At 42.0% G+C, this 21,364-nt stretch overlaps 1 protein-coding gene and 1 non-coding gene across 3 annotated transcripts in view; both read right to left on the minus strand.

Annotated features, from left to right (window-relative positions):
* Positions 1-21,364, minus strand: part of LPIN2 (lipin 2) — an 88,075-nt gene that overhangs the window by 8,697 nt on the left and 58,014 nt on the right. For both annotated transcript variants that reach the window (XM_066353521.1, XM_066353519.1), the window contains exons 4-11: positions 20,671-20,972; positions 15,275-15,382; positions 14,529-14,652; positions 12,200-12,542; positions 7,931-8,030; positions 3,732-3,919; positions 1,031-1,124; positions 578-647 (exon numbers count right to left, since the gene is read on the minus strand). In XM_066353521.1, coding sequence (XP_066209618.1) covers positions 578-647; positions 1,031-1,124; positions 3,732-3,919; positions 7,931-8,030; positions 12,200-12,542; positions 14,529-14,652; positions 15,275-15,382; positions 20,671-20,972 — 1,329 coding nt within the window. The remainder of the gene's footprint in view (positions 1-577; positions 648-1,030; positions 1,125-3,731; positions 3,920-7,930; positions 8,031-12,199; positions 12,543-14,528; positions 14,653-15,274; positions 15,383-20,670; positions 20,973-21,364) is intronic.
* On the minus strand, positions 7,112-7,218 carry LOC136383613 (U6 spliceosomal RNA). Its single transcript, XR_010747438.1, has one exon. It is a non-coding gene; the product is annotated as a U6 spliceosomal RNA (small nuclear RNA).

The following is a 21,364-nucleotide window of genomic DNA, read 5'->3' on the forward strand; positions in this document are numbered from 1 at the left end:
TAACCCCGGAAAGATGAACAGTGTCCTCTCTCATGGCAGCTCTGGGGATGAGGCCGAGGGGTCAGCCTGTGTAGGAGCAGCCCCTCAGGGGCTGGCAGGCGGGTGCTCACATGTCTCTACCCCTGGGAAATGCGGCTCCCCTAAGTTATCAGGACCCATCAGGCCAATGATGGCTTCTTGCAGAACGGATTCAAAGCCACCTTCAGGTTCTACATAACAATTTGACCTAATCACATGATGCCATACTTCTGGTGGCCACATCACCTCTTCTTGCTTCTTCTTTCCATATTAGTGAGAGGAAATCTTTTTATTGATTCTGTATTTAGCAGTTAGAATCTCTCCACTTTCATACACAATCAATAACTGGTAAAAACGACAAAGATGTGGTGGCCCAGATAATTCCCTAGATTTTGGGCATGAGATCATTTGAGTGGGGACAGAACTCTTTTTGAATCTTTTATAGTATTAAATAAAACTCTGAAAAGTACCGAGTTTAGAAATACACACATATGAACTTTTCTAAGTACTATATGCTGAGGATACTTGTGAAGGGGCAACAGAGGGCAGATGATCTCACCTTAGGCAAACTCTTCTGGAAGACTTGCAAGCTAAGGATCATGGGAGCGGCCAAAGCCCAGTTATAGTAACTGCAAGAAACAAAAATTGTAAAACACCATTACACAGACTGAGGTGTGAGAGAGGAGGGGGTAGGAAAAGAGGAAGAAGAGATAAAATTCCTTATTCTTTTCAGTAGAAGTGAATAGCTAAATTTTTTTGTCACGTGATTAATGTTTGCTTCAGGCCAAACTACTCTGAATAGAGAAGCAGTAAAATCTACCAAACAAAATAATATTTTAAGAGCTCACTTAAAAATAAAGCTGAAGCTTCACTTTCATGGCAAAGTTATTGTCCATTAGCTCATTTATACAAAATGACATATTTTATAGCCAGAAAAACAATAGTTAAAAAGAGCGCTTGGGAAAAAAACCCTGCAAGAGCATTTAACAATTACAAAAACAAAAATATTTACCGGTTATATATCCGTATTACAAGGTTAGGATTGTCAATAAGCCCAGGGTTTTCTGCAAATTCATGATAAGTAATGATATGCTCCATAAATTTTTCTGCAATTTAAAATAATAATTAATTTGGTTAGAGGTTATATAAATTCCCAAATGCGATCATAATACTCTGCACTGAAAGGATTACAGCACTAAAAAAAGTCAGACACGCCTGACCACCAGGTGGTGGCGCAGTGGATAGAGTGTTGGACTGGGATGCGGAGGACCCAGGTTCGAGACCCCGAAGTCGCCAGCTTGAGTGCGGGCTCATCTGGTTAGAGCAAAGCTCAGCAGCTTGGACCCAAGGTCACTGGCTCAAGCAAGGGGTCACTCTGTCTGCTGTAGCCCCACGATCAAGGCACATATGAGAAAGCAATCAATGAACAACTAAGGTGTCACAACGAAAAACTAATGATTTGATGCTTCTCATCTCTCTCCATTCCTGTCTGTCTGTCCCTGTCTAACCCTCTCTCTGTCTCTGTAAAAAAAAAGTCAAAAGTCAGACACTTGTTTTTCCCCAGGACAAGAAAAAACACATCTTTTCTATCTTCTCTCCTTCTTCCACCACTTCTCCCTCGGTTAAAAACAAGAAAATAGAAGAAAGAGATATACCAGAGACTTCTAGGAAAATTGATCACAGATGTGGCCAGCAAAGAGTACACGTATACACACACACATACTCTCTTCTGACTAATGGAAACTGTACATTTCATTCTTATCAAAGGGAGAAACTCTCTACTGGCAGGTAACTGCATAACTGAGGAATATTCATGGGGCTTTTACAGCTTGAAAGGCAAGCTACATTAGAAGAAATAAGACATTTTACAACTGCTTGGAGCAAAAAACACCCGAAAATTTGGCTTTGGGTCTGTCAAGAAACACACCCCAGTTGCTGCAGAATGAATGAAGTTTCTGTATGAATTTTTATACCGTCCTTAAACCTGTACTCTAGCAGATCTAGGCTAACAAACAAAATTCTCCTTCTGGTAATCTGTGCACTAGTTACCTTTACTCGCCATTTCTGCCTCCTCTCATAACAAGATCTACCTTTCGAAAGGGTAAATTTTATAGTTTACATAAATTGTAAAATTACCATTCTTCACCTCCTATATATTTTTAAGTGAAGTCTTATAAAGATTATAAGAATGTGATGGCCATGGCCAGGTGGATGGATAGAGTACTGGCCCAGCATGCGGACATCCTGGGTTCACTCCCCAAGTTAGGGCACACAGGAGAAGCAACCATCTGCTCCCCCCCCCCCACTCCCCCTTCTCTCTCTCTTCCCCTCTCGCAGCCAGTGGTGTGACTGGCTTGAGTGACAGCCTCAGGAGCTGAAGATAGCTCAGTTGATTCATGCATTGGCCCTAGACGGGCACTGCCCTGTGGATATTAGTAGGGGCATATGCAGAGTCTCTCTCTCTATCACCCCTCCTCTCACAAGAGAGAGAGAGAGAGAGAGAGAGAGAGAGAGAGAGAGAGAGAGAGAGAAAGAAAAAGAAAAGAATGTGACCTACTTAATTTTGTCCCTGGAAGGAACCACTGGCCATAAGACACTTAACTTTTTGCAAAATAAATAAATAAATAAATAAAATGGAATTAAGAAATGAAGAAGGAAGAGGCATAATGAGTACCCTGTGAACCTAAAAGTAAAAATATTTAGGCTAACATAGTTCTCTGACTCTGGGGCACCCAGTCTGCCGCAAGCAAGCTTTCAGATGCTCTGAGGGCACGAGAAAGCAAAAGATGATGCTAGTCATGGAAAGAAGATCTTTCCTCAGAGAAAAATCAATCCAAGGCCACCAACAAAATTGAGAAAATATTAAGAAGAGTTTAGTTTACAAAGGAAGAACAAAAAGGCTGAAGAACTTGGGACAGATGCACGTGGGTGTTCAACTCACACCAGACGTGTCTGAACCACCCCTGATCAGCTTCTTCCTTTCTCCTGAGCAACTTGACTCTCCTGGGCTGAGTCTCAAGGCTGAGAAAGGAAGCAACCCCTTCTACTTTCTGTCAGAAAGACCATTTATCCTCAATGAACAGTCCATTTTTGACCACTTGGGGCCTGATTGTCATACCTAAGGCCCAGTGCTTTCCAGAAGGGAAGCAGGCCCCGGGCCCACAGGTACTTCCACTTTACAGAAGAGGAAACTGTCACAGCCTGCGCTGGCCCTAGGGAAGCAGGCCCCAGGCCCACAGGTACTTCCACTTTACAGAAGAGGAAACTGTCACAGCCTGCGCTGGCCCTAGGGAAGCAGGCCCCAGGCCCACAGGTACTTCCACTTTACAGAAGAGGAAACTGTCACAGCCTGCGCTGGCCCTAGGGAAGCAGGCCCCAGGCCCACAGGTACTTCCACTTTACAGAAGAGGAAACTGACACAGCCTGCGCTGGCCCTGCCATCAGCACACAGAGCAGCTCAATACCTCCCCCCTTCTTAGTGTGAGCTCACAGCCTACAAGGCACCTCCCTAGCCTCGCCACTGATGGGTGATGTCACCCACCGGAGGTACCTAAGTGATGGGCTAAGGGTCTTACACTAAAAGGTGTCACCTGTTACCTGCACAAGATCATTTCAAAACTTAATACCCTGATACGGTTCAATAGCCGGTTTTCAACCTAGTGATGACCAGCTTCTGTCTCAAAGTGAGGACAGGGCACAAGTGCCCAGCGTACCTTTAGAAATTTCTCCATTCTCACTGAGGCCCCCACAAAGGGAGAGGGTGACGTCCGGCAAGTCCATGGCAGAGTCTGAGAGGCACTCAGTGCCACTGTCAGCGGCTGCACTTCCCACGGACTGTGGGGACTGGGAGCCAGAGAGCGTGTCCGACTCGGGCCACTGCCTGGAGCCAGGGTCTGAGTCACTGTGGGTAGGGGACAGGGAGAAAAGGGTTTGCTTTATTAGAATTTCTTGTATTCCTACCTTACTACATGGTTCTCTGAGGGCTCCAATCAAATAAAAAAACCCTTTAAAAAGCAATAAATTGATCTGCAATCAGACATAGATTTTCTTAGGCAGTGCTTAGATTCATGTCATAATGACATTAAAAATAACCTATCAGCGCTACTGAGGAATTAACTGTAAATGCAGTAAATGTCAAAAATTCACCGTAAGTTATTCACAACAACATGAACATTTCAGCTACAGCCTTCCTGATTTTAATTAAAGGATTAAAAGAATTTTAAGCATTTACTTGTATTTCCATGATGAAAATGACAGGGTAATTAAGACAAATCTGATGTTTGGAAACCCTTTTGATCCTAACTTCCTGGAAAAAGTTATGTACTATACACCAGTGCTCCCCAACCTTTTTTGGGCCATGAACCTGTTTAATGTCAGAAAATATTTTCACAGACCGGCCTTTACGGTGGGACAGATAAATGTATCACGTGACTGAGACAAGCATCAAGAGTGAGTTTTAGACGGATGTAACAAAGGGAATCTGGTCATTTAAAAAAAATAAAACATCATTCAGACTGAAATATAAATAAAACGGAAATAATGTAAGTTATTTATTCTTTCTCTGTGGACCGGTACCAAATGGCCCACGGACTAGTACCAGTCTGTGGCCCAGGGGTTGGGGACCACTGCCATATACTACATTCTGTAGAAAATTACTGTAGTCCAATAAGCATTTTCTAAATTCATCTGTTACTCTACAAAACAGAACAAAGAAATGAAGCAGGCTAGATCCACCACAAAAAGAAAGGTATTAAGAAATAAAACTAAAAATACACTGCTCTTACACTAGAGTGAGGGTCAGAAAGAAACAGGAGGCCATGCAGTATTTTCACTGTTCTAGCTGGTAAGGCCCAGGAGCCAGGTTTCAGAAGGTGACTCTAAGGGATACTGTAATGGAGCACAAGGTGAGAAAAAGAACTAGGAAACGGCTTCTTAAGCTTCTTAGTCATGAATGTTTAATTGATCTACACCCTTTGGATGGATAATACATTTACTGTTCTAGAGTTTTCAAATTCTTTATTCAGAAAGCCAATATATTTAATGTATGTGCATAGGCAATCCACATAGGCAATCCAATGTACTTTAAGATCTTCAGAAAAAAAAATCTCCAATTTGATCAGTAGATGGCAGCAGAACATAGCTATGTCAAAACTAGAAAGCAGTTTCAAAAGCTCTAGTTTTGTATTTGAATCAACAAAAGATTTAGGTTTCTGGTAATGTTCTGTCTTAATAGCAATACACAGCCAAATCACAATACTGAAATTAACTAGAACGTGCTATGTATTCACAAACACCCGTTTCCTCTTTATCCTGGGCTCACAGGTAGGGTCCCACTATAGTTAGAATGTTACCAAATGACTTGAGTTGATGTGGACAGAAAGAGTAGGCTGTGCCCTTCCCAAGCCTGGCCCCTGAAAACTACCCCAGGTGACCCTGTCTCCTTTCCCCAATGTGGCCCTAAGGGGATGGTGGAAACTCAAGATAGAGGGTTTGTGCTCCTGAATCCTTGTGGGCAAGGCCTCCCAGCAAACACCACTGTTGGGAGTACAGTTGACCCTTGAACACACATGGGTTTGAACTCTGCAGAGATGAACGTGGATTTCTTCTCATCAATACATCGTCAGCCCTCTGTTATTTCTGTGTTTCACATTGATGATTTCAACCAACTGTTTGGACCATTTACGGTCCACAACAAATGGCAAAAAGCCTTTGTAGATTTGAGGCTTAGCAAAAGGCTAAGTTCTCCCCCCTCCACCTCCATATTGGCTATGATGCTGAGTATTTGCACCCACTTCACTTGCTTGCTTAACTTGCTGGAAGCAATTTACATGCCCTTCCTCTTACTCTTTGTTCAGATGTTGGTTGGTTTCACTTATGCATGGTGGGGGGATTGCTGTTTATGCCTTGGGAGAGTTCCTGTTTTAGCCTTGATGTCTAACTTCGTATCAAGGACTTCCTTGATTTGCATATGTCTATATAATAAAGCAAACTCGGGCTACGGGGCACTCGGATATTGCCATCAGCATTGAAGAGGCCTCCCGATCCCATCCCTCTTTCTTAATTCTGCACCGTTCTCACTCAAGACCCAGAATTACGAGCCGCGCTGGTCCGCGGCAACCAACCATGGATTAAAAGCAGCATTTTCTGGGGATGTGGAGGGCTGACTATAGGCATTGTGCTACAGCATTTTATACAAGGGACTTGAGTATCTGTGGATTTTGGCATCTGCGATAGATCCCAGAACCAATTCCCTGTGGACGGATGACTGCAGGTAAGTTTTGGAGGAGTCAAAAGTTATATGTGGATTTTCAACTGCATGGGGGGGATGGCACCCCTAAACTACCATTTTGTTCAAGAGTCAACTGTATTATTACACGAACAAGAAATAAACTTCTATTGTAAGCCACTGGGGTCTTGAGTTTTATCAGAGCAGCTAGTGTCTCTCTGACCAATGCAACCATGACATACAGGGAAGACATCATCTGACTCAGCATGTTGCTAAATCCACAAGTGATGTGATTTCAAGTTTAATTACAAATACTGGATACTCAGTCGAGATAACAATGAACATAATCATAACAGAATACATGCTTAGAAGCATTACAACAGTTCACTATCTTTAAGTATGCATGAAATGTCTCAAGAAATAATTCGTTCATGAGGTAAGAAACTTACCTGGTGAACAGGCAATGATCCTAAACAGTAAAATAACAACGGGGCAAAGTAGGGTCCCAGTGCTTTAGTCACTTTCCCCATTTTTTAAAAGGGAACAAAGAAATCTCTTAGGAATCCTGATGTAAGTAAATGATTGAGAACTGATAAATCTGAAAGAAAGTGACAATTCTAAGACAGTTTACATTTTAACTTTCTTATTTAAAAAATGGACCAATTTTAGTTCTCTCACCTTAAAAACTCAACTACTACTTCAAACGAAGTGAATATTTGAGACAAATTTAGAGAGCTAGTAGGAAGGAGTTTAAGCATCTTCCAAAAATATCTGTAAAAACTAAGTACTCAATACTTCACATCAATCCCATCTTTCTAGTTCAAATAAAAACTTAATGTTTTCCAATAATTAATTAATTAATTAATTAATTTTATGGAACGCTTCACGAATTTGCGTGTCATCCTTGCGCAGGGGCCATGCTAATCTTCTCTGTATCGTTCCAATTTTAGTATATGTGCTGCCGAAGCGAGCACTCCAATAATTTATTTAAGTGTTCACGTGTGCCTATGGTTCAGTACTGAATATTCAAACCACACTTCCACAGGGAACACTGTTTCTTTGTAATCATACGGTATATTGAAACAGAGTTCCCTAAGAACTAAAACGAACTTGGGAGAAGAGTACAAGCAGACCCTGGAGGAGCTTTCAGAGTATTTAGGGGGAAACCGTGAGGGAGACGAAGGAAGAGCGACAAGAGGCCGGTGCCCTAGGAATGTGGGGTACACAGGCCAGCTGCAATGGTGCCTCACCAGACCCAGGCTCGAGTTAAGACAAGGCGGGCAGCTCAGACTCATTGAGGGACTGAAGGCATTCTTTGTAAAATGTTTTCCAACAGAGATACAGTACCTTTAAAACACGTAAGGAATGAGACAAATGCTAATGAACTTCCTGAGGCACGCTGAGTTTGCATTGTTAATGGTGCTAACTGGAGCAATATCCATACCTTATGTGGGCTTAACAGCTTGTTACACTGAAAATGTCTTCACAAAAAGGTAGTTATTCATCTCAAATTACTACAGTAGGAACAACACACTCACAATTTCTGAATCTTCTAATTTGAAGCAATCATTTAATGTAGCTAAATGACATCATTTTGTTCCTTTCTCTCAGACAAAACGTTTTGCCCTAGAAATAGCCAGAGTATTTCAGAGCTGTTCACCCTTCACTATACAAGGAATACACTACCTTTTAGGGAAATAGAGAGCTGCAACTTCAGGTTCTAGAGCCTTTAAGTCATCTAGGTAAATATCATCAGGTCCCTGGTGTTGGCTTCTCTTGTGGACACCTGTTTTTATAAGAAAAACACATCAAAGATAAGAAATTCGTTATTCTTCATTTACAACTCTGCAAAAGACCCCACAAAGGTTTGTAAACAATAACACTGACCATGATTTGAATTGGGCATCATTTTTAAGTATCAAATAACCTTTTCATTTGTGTTGGTCCTCAATCATCCATGCCAGTGTTACACTCGTAACAGTTACACACATAATAGTTGCTCAATAAACATGTCTATTTACTCATTTTTACTCATTCTTTCTTTTGCTGTTATATGAATAATCCTGTCCCCCAAAAATAATATTTGATAATAAAGATTTTGTATATTTGTAGTATAATTAAGCAAGGCCAGACTTGATGAAATCACAGGCAGCAAGAAAGAAGCCATTATTCTAAAAGTATAAAAGAAATGTTGTTGAGGAATAGATATTCACATGGTGCCAAAGTATTACCTTCTAATTGCAAGAGCACAAAAATCCTTTACAATGAATAAATTTGGCAGATAATACCTTAAGCAAGTGATTACATTTAGCATCACTAATAGTGAGACATTATGAGACACTGCAATATGAAGTACCCAATATATCCTATAAAGTAATCTTCAATTCAAAAGTAAAAGAATATGTAAGCCAAATCTAATTAAACCTTTTGACCTGTACTGCACACGATAGGAGTCACCAGCCACATGAGGCTACTGAGAACTTACTTTATAACAATGCAAAATCTCAATAATTTTCACATTGATTACATAATAAAATGGCAATACAGTGGCTTTACTGGCTTAAATATATTATTAAACTTAATTTTACTTGTTTATTTTTTACTACTTTAATTTGTGAGCAGACTTAAAATTATATATGCACATTACATTTCTATTAGAGCTAACTTCTAGTTGAAGAAAATATGGGGATGTCACCTTGAAAAAAAGTCATACATCCGGAATGTAATAAGTATACCAGACGACTGACTTGGCTCTTCAAATGTCAATATTATGAGTGTAGAGTGGTGTGTTTTAACTGCCAGAGTGCAAAAGAGTTAACCACCCTGATGTATAAAGATTTCACCCCAACCCCCAATGATTAGACTCTATAATCTTCATAAAACATCAGGTTAAACTTTGGCAAACCTGTACACAATTTCTGGTGCACTGGCGGTTGAAAAAACAGTGACGTAGAGGATAAAAAGGTGTAGGTAGTGGTGTGTGTTACGTATGAGGGAGGGAGGAAGAGTGAGGTTATTCAAAATAAAAAATGGAACATGTGAACTTTGGTTTGGAAAAAACAGCTAAAAAGCTAGTCTTGGTACATTTTGGAAAATGTGAATATGGATTCCTCAACATGACAATAGTAGCAGGTGTAAGGCCCAGGGCCACCGCTGTGTGGCCATTCGCATGCAGGTGCAGGTTCCCACTGGGTTTGGGCAGACAGTAAAGAAACAGTGGAGCCAAGAAGCAAGAAATGGTGCGTCATTCCCTTATTAAAGTCTCGCACAGGCCGACGAGCAAACACACAGGAAAACACTTCCCTCATCATTCACTCAGCGCTCACAAAGCCCTGACACATTATCTGGTTCCACAACCAGGAGAATCTTCTCCGGTTCCTCCTAGAATCAAAGACCTCACCAGTCTCAGCGGAGCTCACAAAAGCCCCTCAGCTCTGGTTCTCCAACTGCACACTTTCTCTCTCTCTGCACAAACTGGCCTCCTCTTTTGGCACTCTTCATTCCCTCTACTCTCCCTGCAAAATATGGCTTCTCTCTTTTCAAAACTTCCTGGAGAGAAAACCTCTCCTGCAGCAAACATTAGCAAAACAATGGTTCCTCGCAAGCAGGAATGCAATCTGCAATTTGCAGTCAACTGCCCGGCTCTAACAATAGAAGTGAGCAACTCAAAAATACAAATTTGACAAACTCACTTGCTCAACATATGGTTAGGTAGAGAATGTTCTTATTCTTAGGAAGTGTATCTTCTTGAGGTGGTAAACACAACATACAGATGATGTATTATAGAACTGTACACCTGAAATCTATATAATTTCATTAACTAATGTCACTCCAATAAATTCAATTTAAAAAGTGTATCTTGGAGTATAGAAAGGTGAAATGACATAATACTTGCAACTTGTTTCCAAATGGCTTAAAATGATAAACTTTATGTGTGGGAGTAGTGAGACAGACAGTGGAGAGAGCGAGAGAACACGGGCGAGAGAGAGAAAGCGTGCAAATACACATCAAACTTTTCATAATGAAAGGCTGGGGGTGTGGGAAGAATGAGGCCAAATGAATGGTGGAAACCACTCAGTGTTCCTAACTGGAGTTAGTTCCTACACTATGTGCTAAGAATGGGGGGCGGCGCGAGGGGTAGTATTTCCTAGAATAAACAAAGCATTCACCTTCAATACTGCTCTTCCCCCCTTACCATTCCTGAGAACAGAATCATGGTTATGAGCTTTTGGTGTAAGAAGTGCTGATCTATGAAAGAGAAGAGTGCCGAGAGATGCTGGATCCTCAGCTCGATGACCACACTGGGACACAAATACCCTTGGCCACCAAATCCTTTTAAGTACGTTCTTTCTGAGTGACCCTGAAGGCCCAAACTTGTAGTGAACATTTATGAAATCAGTTTGTGATGATCCATGCTCTGCTGTTAGAATTCTAAAAAATGGAAGTAGCCATCTGGCTATATTTAGGTGAGGTTTTATTTCCCTAGAAAACGGTCCAGGGCTGCCCGACCAGGTGGTGGAACAGTGGATGGAGGGTCAACCTGAGATGCCGAGGACCCAGCTTTGAAGCCCTGAGGTTGCCGGCTTGAACACGGGTGACACCATAGTTGCTGGCTTGAGCAAGGGGTCAGCGGCTTGGCTGGTGGCCCCTCAGTCAAGGTATGTATGAAAAGCAATCAACGAACAACTAAAGTGCTGCAAATGAGTTGATGCTTCTCATCTCTCTCCATTCCTGTCTCTTTCTCACTAAAAAAACCAGGCAGGGCGGGACTCCAGGGCTAGTGTTTTGACTCTTACTATACCAAGTATCAATGAATAACTTAGTAACTTTGTAATTTTAAATAGAAGAATGTTCTGATTTATTAAACTTGTATTCCAAAAGCAATATAGGGCTGCTGAGCCAAGAGTGGGACCCTACCTTGTTTTAGAGGGAAATAATCAATGAAAAAAACACATGCTAACAATTAGTGTACATTTATCTCTACATCTCATATTACTGGGGAAAAAAGAACACACTTAATTTGACCTCAACTAACCAGATGTTTTATGTGAAAATTTTTTTCTTTCATTTTTTTTTTTTGTTTAAACATAATGTTTTAGGATTCCACTTCACTTTATTGACATGACTAGTCATTTAAAGGGGTTAATTTTTCTCATTAACTTAGTTAAATGTATTCATTAATTTTTTCCCCATACAGTGCTTGTCCAGGGCCTACTGAGTAGCAGCAGTCGGGAGTGAGCAGTGAGGAGTCAGCCCTGCTCCAGTGGCTCCGGGGCTGCAAAGGGAAGCCATAGAACACAAGAAATCCCAATAGTGTGTGACAGGTTCTGATCAGGGTAACATCACGAAACACTGAAATAATTTACCATCTGTTGGGCAAATAAGTTTGTATTTTTTGAGTTTGCTCACTTTTATTAAAAAAATGGCGCTGGGCAGCCACGTGTGTGCTTGCCCTCAGAGCGGGGCAGTTGATTGCAAATTGTGGGTTGCATTCCTGCTTGGGAGGGGCCCATGTTGCTAATGTTTGCTGGAGGAGGGGTCTTTGTGGGCCCAGGCAGTTTTGCAGGGAGAGCGGAGAGAATGCAGAGTGCTGAGGAAGAGGCCAGTTTTACAGAGAGGTGTGCAGATGGGAACCAGAGCTGAGGGGCTTTCTGAGCTCCGCTGAGACTGGTGGGGCCTTTGATTCCAGGAGGAACCGGAGAAGATTCTCCTGGTTGTAGAACTGGAGAATGTGTCAGGGCTTTGGGAGCCCTGAGTGAAAGGGAAGTGTTTTCCCTGCCTGTTTGCTTGTTGGCTGGTGTGAGACGTCAATAAAGGAATGGCCCACCATCTTTTGGCTCCACTGTTTCTTTACCGTCTGCCGAATCCAATGGGAACTGACGGCCACGATGGCAGCAGCCTCTGGTCATACACCATCTGAGCAGAGTACCTGATGTCAGATTAAACAACAATTACCTTTCTTCTTTGATGGCGAGTCCACTTTAGCCGCTGGTTTGGATTCTGAGGGGACCTCCACTAACGACGGGTTAGGAAGGTGGTCAGCATCTAACGTGGAGGAAAGGTGAGGCTCCGGGGAAGGCTCGAGGAGTCCCGCAGTGCAAGCTGCGTCGCTCACCTGCTTACGCAGGGCTCGGGGCTTGGGTTTCACTATGGTACAGACCATCTCCCCCATGGACACATCCTCCTCAGCTTCACTTACGAGGTGGTCCTCGCTAGGAATTACCCGAAAATGGGTCTTTTCTGATGGTGTAATTGTAGCTGTCCTAGGATAATGGTCAGATCTCTCTCTTTTGCTGACCTAGAAAAGTTGAATTGTTTAAAAATTAAACTACTTTCAAAGATGTTTGTTACAGTCTATTTCTTAAGTTGGAAGTACTCGTTTTATTTAAACAACACATTCAGTAAATATACATCATTTTGTTTGAAATATTTCATAATTAAAAAGTGGGGAAAACTAGTAACTGCATTTTGTCCAATAGCATCTTTATAAAAGTAGTATTTGTAACTGTTCTACAAAGAAGTGTCCATCACTGGCAAAGACTGAGGAAACAGATGAAATATATATATTCTAAGAAGGAGAATATTCATTTTGAAGGAGAAAACTTGAATGCTACAGGCTCTGTGAAAGCAATATAACATGTCAAATTAAAATGTATACCTGAAATGTACGTTATAAACCAAATGTTACTTTTTTTATTTAGTGAGAGACAGAGAGGCAGAGACAGACTCCTGCATGCCATGCGCCCTGACTGAGATCCACTTGGCAAGCCCCTACCAGGTGATGCTCTGCCCAGCTGGGAGCAGCTCCATTGCTTGGCAACCAAGCTATTTTAGTGCCTGAGGCCAAGGCCATGGAGCCATCCTCAGTGCCCAGGGCCAACTTTGCTCGAACCATGAACCACTGAGTCATGGCTGCGGGGGTGGGAGGGAGACAGAGAGAGAGAGAGAGAGAGAGAGAAAGAGAGATATGGAGAAACAGTGGTCACTTCTCTTTTGTGCCCTGACTGGGAATTGAACCCAGGACTTCCACATGCTGGGCTGATGCTCTATTGCTAAACCAATAGTCCAGGGCCTAATTTTATTTATTCATTTTAGAGAGGGGAGAGAGAAAAGGGGAAGGAGCAGGAAATACCAACTCCCACATGTCTCTTAAACAGGCAAGCCCGGGGTTTCAAAATGGGACCTCAGCGTTCCAGGTAAACGCTTTATCCACTGTACCACCACAGGTCAGGCCAACCAAGGTTACTTAAAAAAAAAAAGTAAAGGTGAGCAGTGAAATCTCAAGTGCAATCACATAAATAAGCTAAATGTGTATTTTTAAAAAACAAGAGGTCTAAACATTCTCTTTCAAGAGACAGACAAACACCGTATAATTTCACTTACATGTGGAACCTAAAAAATAAAACAAGAAAACCAAAATGAGACAGAAGCAAACTCATAGATACAGAAAACAAGCTGCCGGCTGCCAGAGGGAGAAGCTGGAGCTCCAAGCAGAAAGGGGCAGGGAACGAAGAAGTACGAAATGCCGGTTACAGATCAGTCACAGGGATGTAACGTGCAGCACAGGGGACAGTCACTAATATCATACCAACTAGGTGTGAAGGCAGATGGTTACTAGAGTTAAAGTGGTCACTTTGTAAGGTGTACAAATACTGAGTCGCTACACTGTGCACCTGAAACTAATACAGTACTGTATGTCAACTGTAAAGTAAACTAAAAAAACCAAAACAAGAAAACTTAAAGTTGGGTTAATTCACACACAAAAAATAAGTCTCTCAATAAATGAATAAATAAAATATGTATTTTTCTAATTCTTCTTTCATTATGAGTCTGCAAAACAGCTTTCACAATTCAAATTCCTGCTAAAATTTTAGTGTGGAAATTTTAGTTTCTTTTAGAAATCTTTTACATTTTCCTTACTATAATGTTAGTTAACAATCAACGTTACAGTATTTAATAAATAGAAACAGAAAATAATTCTAGGTTCTTTGTGTTGTAAACAGTGCAAACATGAAAAATGTTAACTCTGAATTTACTTATGTGTGCCCTTGGCCAGATAGCTCGGTTGGTTAGAACATAGCCCCAAAGCACAGAGGTTGCCGGTTCAATCCCCGGTCAGGGCACATACCGGAACAGACTGGTGTTCCTCCTGCCTCTCCTTCGCTCTCTCCCTTTCTTTAAAATCAATGAATTTACTTAAGTGACCACAAGAGGGCACTGCCATCATTTATGTTCCTATGAGCTCCGTCAGGGATGGATACTTTAGGAAAACAAACCCATGTACCTTGGTGGACTCTGGGAACCCGCCCCACGTCCACTCCATGTGGGACTCGGATCTGAGCAGGCTCTCGGCAGGTTTCACCTCCAGCTCGGAATCGCTCTTTGGACATGCTGCTGGGGAATACGGGCTGCAAACACAGTACAAAGAAATGGAATGACTCTCAAGTCAGGAACTTCAGTGTTGCTGAGCTCAACAGACGAAAAGTAAATCTGAATATAACAACTGTACCCTGAAAATATAAAGCTATAAAAAAGCATCAATTATTTCTTCCTCCTGAGTTTTTTAGTAGTCATAAAAACACCAACCAGAAAAATTTTTATACATCATCCCATTTGATTCTTACAATAAATCAATTAAAAAGGTCATTGACAGGAGAGGAAGTCCATGGAAAACATGAACATTACCACATAAGAGAAACTGGGTTTGAGCACAGACCAGAGTGAGACTGCACTCTTCACAATGTTATCCATAACACAGTTAGTCCTGCAGTTGACATTGAAAGATCAGAGCTTTAGAATTGTAGAGGGCCAAATTCTATGCTGATTACACAGCTGTACAGTGGGCTACATGGTGAGAGTAAGTCAGATCAAGTATAGGAGCAAAGTAATTATTAAGAGAAAAAGTCCCGATTCCGGTTAAAAGTACACTTTCAATGTCTCTACTGTGTGAAATTGAAAATACCATTACTGTCCAGTAACAGAAAAAGCTATGTTTCCTGTAAGAAACTGAGAAATTTTGAAAATACTTACTTGTCCAGAGGGGACCAGTCTCCATCGGACAAGGGGTAGTGATCCCCAGAGTGGAAGAGCAGGGGCTCCTTACAGTCTTCCTCCTTTAAGGAAGCATTCGAAGACCCTCTGTGAAGGAGGAACACAGAGAAAGGCAGGAACAATGACACTATCCACTGCCACACCATCTAAATGATGCAAATTAAAAAGACTAAATGATTAATAATAACCCTCTTAAAATAAAAACATGAAGGTGGAGGTGACTGATTTCACCCAGCATACCCTATGACAATCACTATTTAAATACGGGATAAACAGAGTTGGAAAGAAAGGATGTGGTTAGAAATTCATTTTTACCTCTCTTAGGGATGATTCAAAAGCTAGAAGAAAACTGAGGCTTTATGTATATATTTCATTTAATCCTTACAAATCTAAGATAATATTCTACTTTCAATATTAGGTAATCAAGAATCCACAAAGTTTAGTAACTTGCCCAAAGTAAAAGAGCTAGTAAGTCGCTGGATTCAAAACAAGTAAGCCCTTGTTTCCACCAGACTCTCCTGGGAATTACCAGAAATATAAGAATATCAACTGGGCCCTGGCCGGTTGGCTCAGTGGTAGAGCGTTGGCCTGGCGTGCAGGAGTCTCAGGTTCGATTCCCGGCCAGGGTACACAGGAGAAGCGACCGTCTGCTTCTCCACCCCTCCCCCTCTCCTTCCTCTCTGTCTCTCTCTTCCCCTCCTGCAGCCGAGACTCCATTGGAGCAAAAGATGGCCTGGGCGCTGAGGATGGCCCTGTGGCCTCTGCCTCAGGCGCTAGAATGGCTCTGGTTGCAACAGAGCAATGCCCCAGATGGGCAGAGCATCGCCCCCTGGTGGGCGTGCTGGGTGGATACTGGTCGGGTACATGCGGGAGTCTGTCTGACTGCCTCCACGTTTCCAACTTCAGAAAAGTGCAAAAAAGAAGAAAAAAAAAATCTTAGGTTCTCTGCACTTACTTTCCAGATATAATTTCTAATTAAGTCTGCTTTGTTGGATTAAAAGTAGAGGTTCCTGCCTGACCAGTGGTGCCACAGTGGATAGAGTATTAACTGGGATGCTAAGGTCACCGGCTTCAACGCAGGCTTATCCTGCTTGAGTGTGGGCTCAGCGGCTTGAGTGTGGGACCATAGACATGACTCCATGGGCACTGGCTTGAGCCCAAAGTTCTCTGTATTGAGCCCAAGGTTGCTGGCTTCAGCAAGTGGTCACTGGCTCAGCTTGAGCCTCCCCCGTCAAGGCACCTACGAGAAGCAATCAATGAACAACTAAAGTGATGCAACTATGAGCCGATACTCCTCATCTCTCTGCCTTCCTGTCTTTTTGTCTCTCAATCTCTCCTGCTTAAAAAAAACAACAGTAGAGTTCCTTTCTGATGGTGTGGTCTTAATCTTCCATTGTTGCCATTGCTGGTATTTTATGCATTTCTATTAGTAGCATATTTTATATATTTGCTTTATATAAATGTTACAGCACTGTCCAATATGAAAAGTCTCCTCCCTCCAATAGGTTATGTATGTGTAGGTCTACGTTTTGAACACACACACACACACACACACACGTCCACACATCCTTTGGAAGGACAAACAAAGCTTTTGTATTACATTTAAGCCAAAAGCCCAATTTTAGTAAGGGACAGAGATTCATTATGTACAGCTTACACAAAGCCCTGTGTAGTTTAAAGCAGTGGTTTTTAACATCCAGTCCACGGACCTATGCTGGTCTGTGAAAAAGTTCATCACTGTGATGTAGGAAGATTACAGACCCAAAGATGACAGATTCTATAATCTCCACACAACATCAGGATGGTTAACTCTTTTGTGGACCGGCATGAAATTTCTGGTGGACTGGCAGCAGTCCATGGACCAGTGTTTGAAAACCACTGGTTAAAAGTTCTCTGATTTCCACCAATTGAGTTTGACTTATGAAACAGATATAGCAACCTCTCTTGCTCTCTTTAAAAAAAAGCACCAGGTTGTTACTATGCTGTACACCTGAAACTACTGAAACTAATATTATTGAGTGCCAACTGTAATTAAAAAATAGAAATAAAGTAAAAATAAAAGCTGCAGGTTGTTTAGCAGTTCTAAACTTAGTACTATTATGTTATAATAAAGGACTTTGTTGAATACTTGTCAACAAAACTTTGAAGGCAAAAAAAGTTTTACTTCAGAGTCCTTTCTTTTTTTTTTTTTTTTTTTTGTATTTTTCTGAAGCTGGAAACGGGGAGAGACAGTCAGACAGACTCCCGCATGCGCCCGACTGGGATCCACCCGGCACGCCCACCAGGGGCGACGCTCTGCCCACCAGGGGGCGATGCTCTGCCCCTCCGGGGCGTCGCTCTGCCACGACCAGAGCCACTCTAGCGCCTGGGGCAGAGGCCAAGGAGCCATCCCCAGCGCCCGGGCCATCTTTGCTCCAATGGAGCCTCGCTGTGGGAGGGGAAGAGAGAGACAGAGAGGAAGGGGGGGGGGGGTGGTGGAGAAGCAAATGGGCGCTTCTCCTGTGTGCCCTGGCCGGGAATCAAACCAGGGTCCCCCGCACGCCAGGCCGACGCTCTACCGCTGAGCCAACTGGCCAGGGCCTTCAGAGTCCTTTCTGATGAACCTTAGGAAAATTTCAGTTGGCAAAAATATTTCCAGGTATTAAGTCACTTAAAGGAATATTAGTGTTAATCTCATTAAAATTAAGCTACAAGTGTATTTCAAGCTTTTCTTAAAATAACATGTTTCTTGCACACTACGCATTTTAATATAAATAAGCTAAAACTTTTAAAGAAACTCTTTACACTGTTCTTAATAGCACCAAAATCAAATAATAAAAGATCTCGTAGGGTCTTCTGGTATATTCTCCTAGCAAAGGGAGCAGTAAATAACCCTGAAGAGACTGAAAGCAGGAGAAAAGAATGGTAAGAGTTTCTGTTTAAGAAACTGTGGTACTTTTTATTAGCTTTAAATTATCTGCAAATCAATGACACAAACAGAGAGTTTATAACATTTATAATTAAGTCCTCCCCAGCTAGTATTTTGATACTGACCAAAAAAAAAAAAAAAGAAATCAACCGAATTTGTTATTCAGGATTTTAAAATTGTACAAGTATAGTTGTTTACACTGGTTGGTAAAGCTTAAAGTACTTTTCGCTTTCTGTCATTTGTTGTTTAGTTCTTACAAAGTAATTCTGCATTCTTGGAGAAATGAAATCAAAGTCTATATTTAGTATAGGAGGACTGAGAAAGAGCATTACAAATATTACAGTTGAAGTGTAATAAAAGATGAATAGGGTCCTGGCGGGTTGTCTCAGCGATAGAGAATCGGCCCTGCATGTGGAAGTCCCAGGTTCAATTCCCGGCCAGGGCACACAGGAGAAGCGCCCATCTAGTTCTCCACCCCTCCCCCTCTCCTTTCTCTCTCTCTCTCTCTCTCTCTTTCCCTTCTGCAGCTAAGGCTCCACTGGAGCAAAGTTGGTCCGGGCGCTGAGGATGGCTCTGTAGCCTCTGCCTCAGGTGCTAGAATGGTTCCGGTTACAACAGGGCAACACCCCAGATGGGCAGAGCATCACCCCCTAGTGGGCATGTCAGGTAGATCCCGGTCGGGTGCATGCAGGAGCTGTCTGCCTGCCTCCCCACTTCTCACTTCTGAGAAGGAAAAAAAAAATAGTTCATATATATAAAAAATTACTATCAAATGTAAAATTTTGTTCCAGAATTTAAAACTCAGATTTTAAAGTTTTAGAAAATGAGTTAATGGTTTTGCCAAAAAGAGATTATTATACTCGTTATTTATTAACAGAGTATAATTATAATAATAGATAGCATTTTTTTTTCCTGACTTGACCATTTAAAACAAAAGCTTGATAAAGCGTCAACCTGGAACACTGAGGTCACCGGTTCGAAACCCTGGGCTTGCCTGGTCTAGGCACATATGGGAGTTGAAGCTTCCTGTTCCTCCCCCTTCTCTCTCTCTCTCTCTCCTCTCTGAAAATTGAATAAATAAAGTCTTTTAAAAAACAAAATCTTGGTAAAACAAGCACACACTAGATCAAGACAGTTTACAATTGGTAGGTATTTGGTCTCTGTAACTAGAGAAAGAAATTATATTCCCTCTTTCTCGTGATGAAGAGAATTTGAAAGCACTGGTTTCCCAGGAAGAAGCGCATGACAGCTCTTCCAGCAGCAGAGAGAAAGCGTACAAGCGGAGCAGCAGACATGCCAGAGCTCCGTGTTCTCCCACCCAAACCCAAACAAAGGCTTTGAAAACTCAGGGACCCTGTGGCAGCAGCTCTGACTTCAGGGGTCACCAATGAAGGTAAGGGCCCAAATGACACACATACGGTCCTCCCTGTGCTAGTTCACCCTGAGGGGAACGAGTCAAAGATACTCTTCTAAAAGCAAATCTTGAATGAGAAAATATACATTCTACCCCAAATTGTTGCCTGTCAGCCCCAGACAGTGCTGACTGAACACTGGCACCTATTTCCGGCTCTTCTACTGAGCAGACAAATAGTGATTATGATTCCTCACTTAAGAAAACAAAATCCTCCTTTCCTCTTTAACTAAGATTTTTTTAAATTAAAATTTTTCTTTTTCAATTACAGTAGACAGACAATATTATACTAGTTTCAGGTGTTCATCCTGGTGATTAGACGTCATGTAACTTTCTAAGTGGTTATCCCGATATGTCTTGTATTCATCTGATACCGTATCAGTTATGGCATATTACTGAGTGTACTCCTATGCTGTACCGTACACACCCCATGACTACGCCACTGCTACCAATGTACTTCTTCATCCCTGCCCCCTTTCACCCAGTCCCCAAACCCCTCCCTCCCGGCAACCATCAAAATGTTCTGTGAGTCTGTTTCTGTTCTTCCATATTTGTTTTTTTCTGATTCACTGGTTCATAAAGATGTATTCATTGACATTCTATTGTTCCTATTAAAAAAATTTTTTTTCCCTCCTTCTTCTTAACTATTCTATTAAATAGGTGAGATACTAAGCATAAGACCATTGGGTTGAGAAATAGTCCTGATGCTTATATCTATCTGCTTATGTAGGGCAAAGTCACTAGTTCAGATCTTCCTTGGGACTTACAATTCATGTGGCTTTTGGAAACTTACTACTAGATGAAAAGACATACTGCCAGCCTCCTCCACATGATATCTGAGCACCACAGTAAGGTGCCTAATGGCAAATGTTGTGAGTTATGGAAAGGAAAAAAAATGCCCTTCCTACTGGATTCCACAACAGACTGTCAGGGGAAAAACAAGTCCAAAAGCCACACTGTAGACCCGTAACAGAAGCTGCGTTTCACTTCACGAGTGCTCTGGTCTAGCCGCGTGGACCCCTGGCGCCCGCAGAGCCTCCAGACTGAGAGCCCTACCTTGCCGACGGGGCCCCCTTGTCGTCCTCAGAGCTCAGATCCATGTCCCCGGTGTCCTCTGCAGCAGGGGACGCTGCCTGCTCTTCCTTTTTACTGTCCGGTTTGCATTTCTTTTTTCTTCGTTTTTTCTTTTTCACAGAACTTGGAGTAAAAACCATCTCTGTTTCCAAGATGTGTGAAACGTCAGGACTCTGTGATGGTCTTTCATTTCCACCTGGTTTTACCAAAGGGGAGTCAATATCTTTAAAGAACTGATCTTCTGTAGGAATTGGTGAGGTGGCAAGGTAAGCAGGAAGTTTTTCCTTAAAGAGAACATGGAGAAAGAAAAGTCACCCATGGCACACTGGACAGTGGATCAAAATAAGAATGAATTCTTTGTGTATTTAAATTTTCAGTGGCAGAATGAGCCCCGTCCCTAAAGCTAAGAAAGTCACACTGAACTAGGACACTGCCTGCTCTGCTCTGAACAGGTCCCTACTCTGTTGCACACAGCTAAGTGTTAGCTCATTCAGGCCCACATACCTGAATACATTCGGAAGAACAACTATGGAAGTCAGCCTGGAACACGTGAAAGCTGTAATTACAGCAGAGCCAATTAAAGACTCTGTAAAAAGAAGTTCAAAGCAGCAACAGCAGCATTCCAAGGAAGCACTACAAAGCATTCTGTCAAGAACTTACAAAGAACAGGAAAAAG

This window comes from Saccopteryx leptura, chromosome 11 (assembly GCF_036850995.1).
Source record: "Saccopteryx leptura isolate mSacLep1 chromosome 11, mSacLep1_pri_phased_curated, whole genome shotgun sequence".
NCBI lineage: Eukaryota > Metazoa > Chordata > Mammalia > Chiroptera > Emballonuridae > Saccopteryx > Saccopteryx leptura.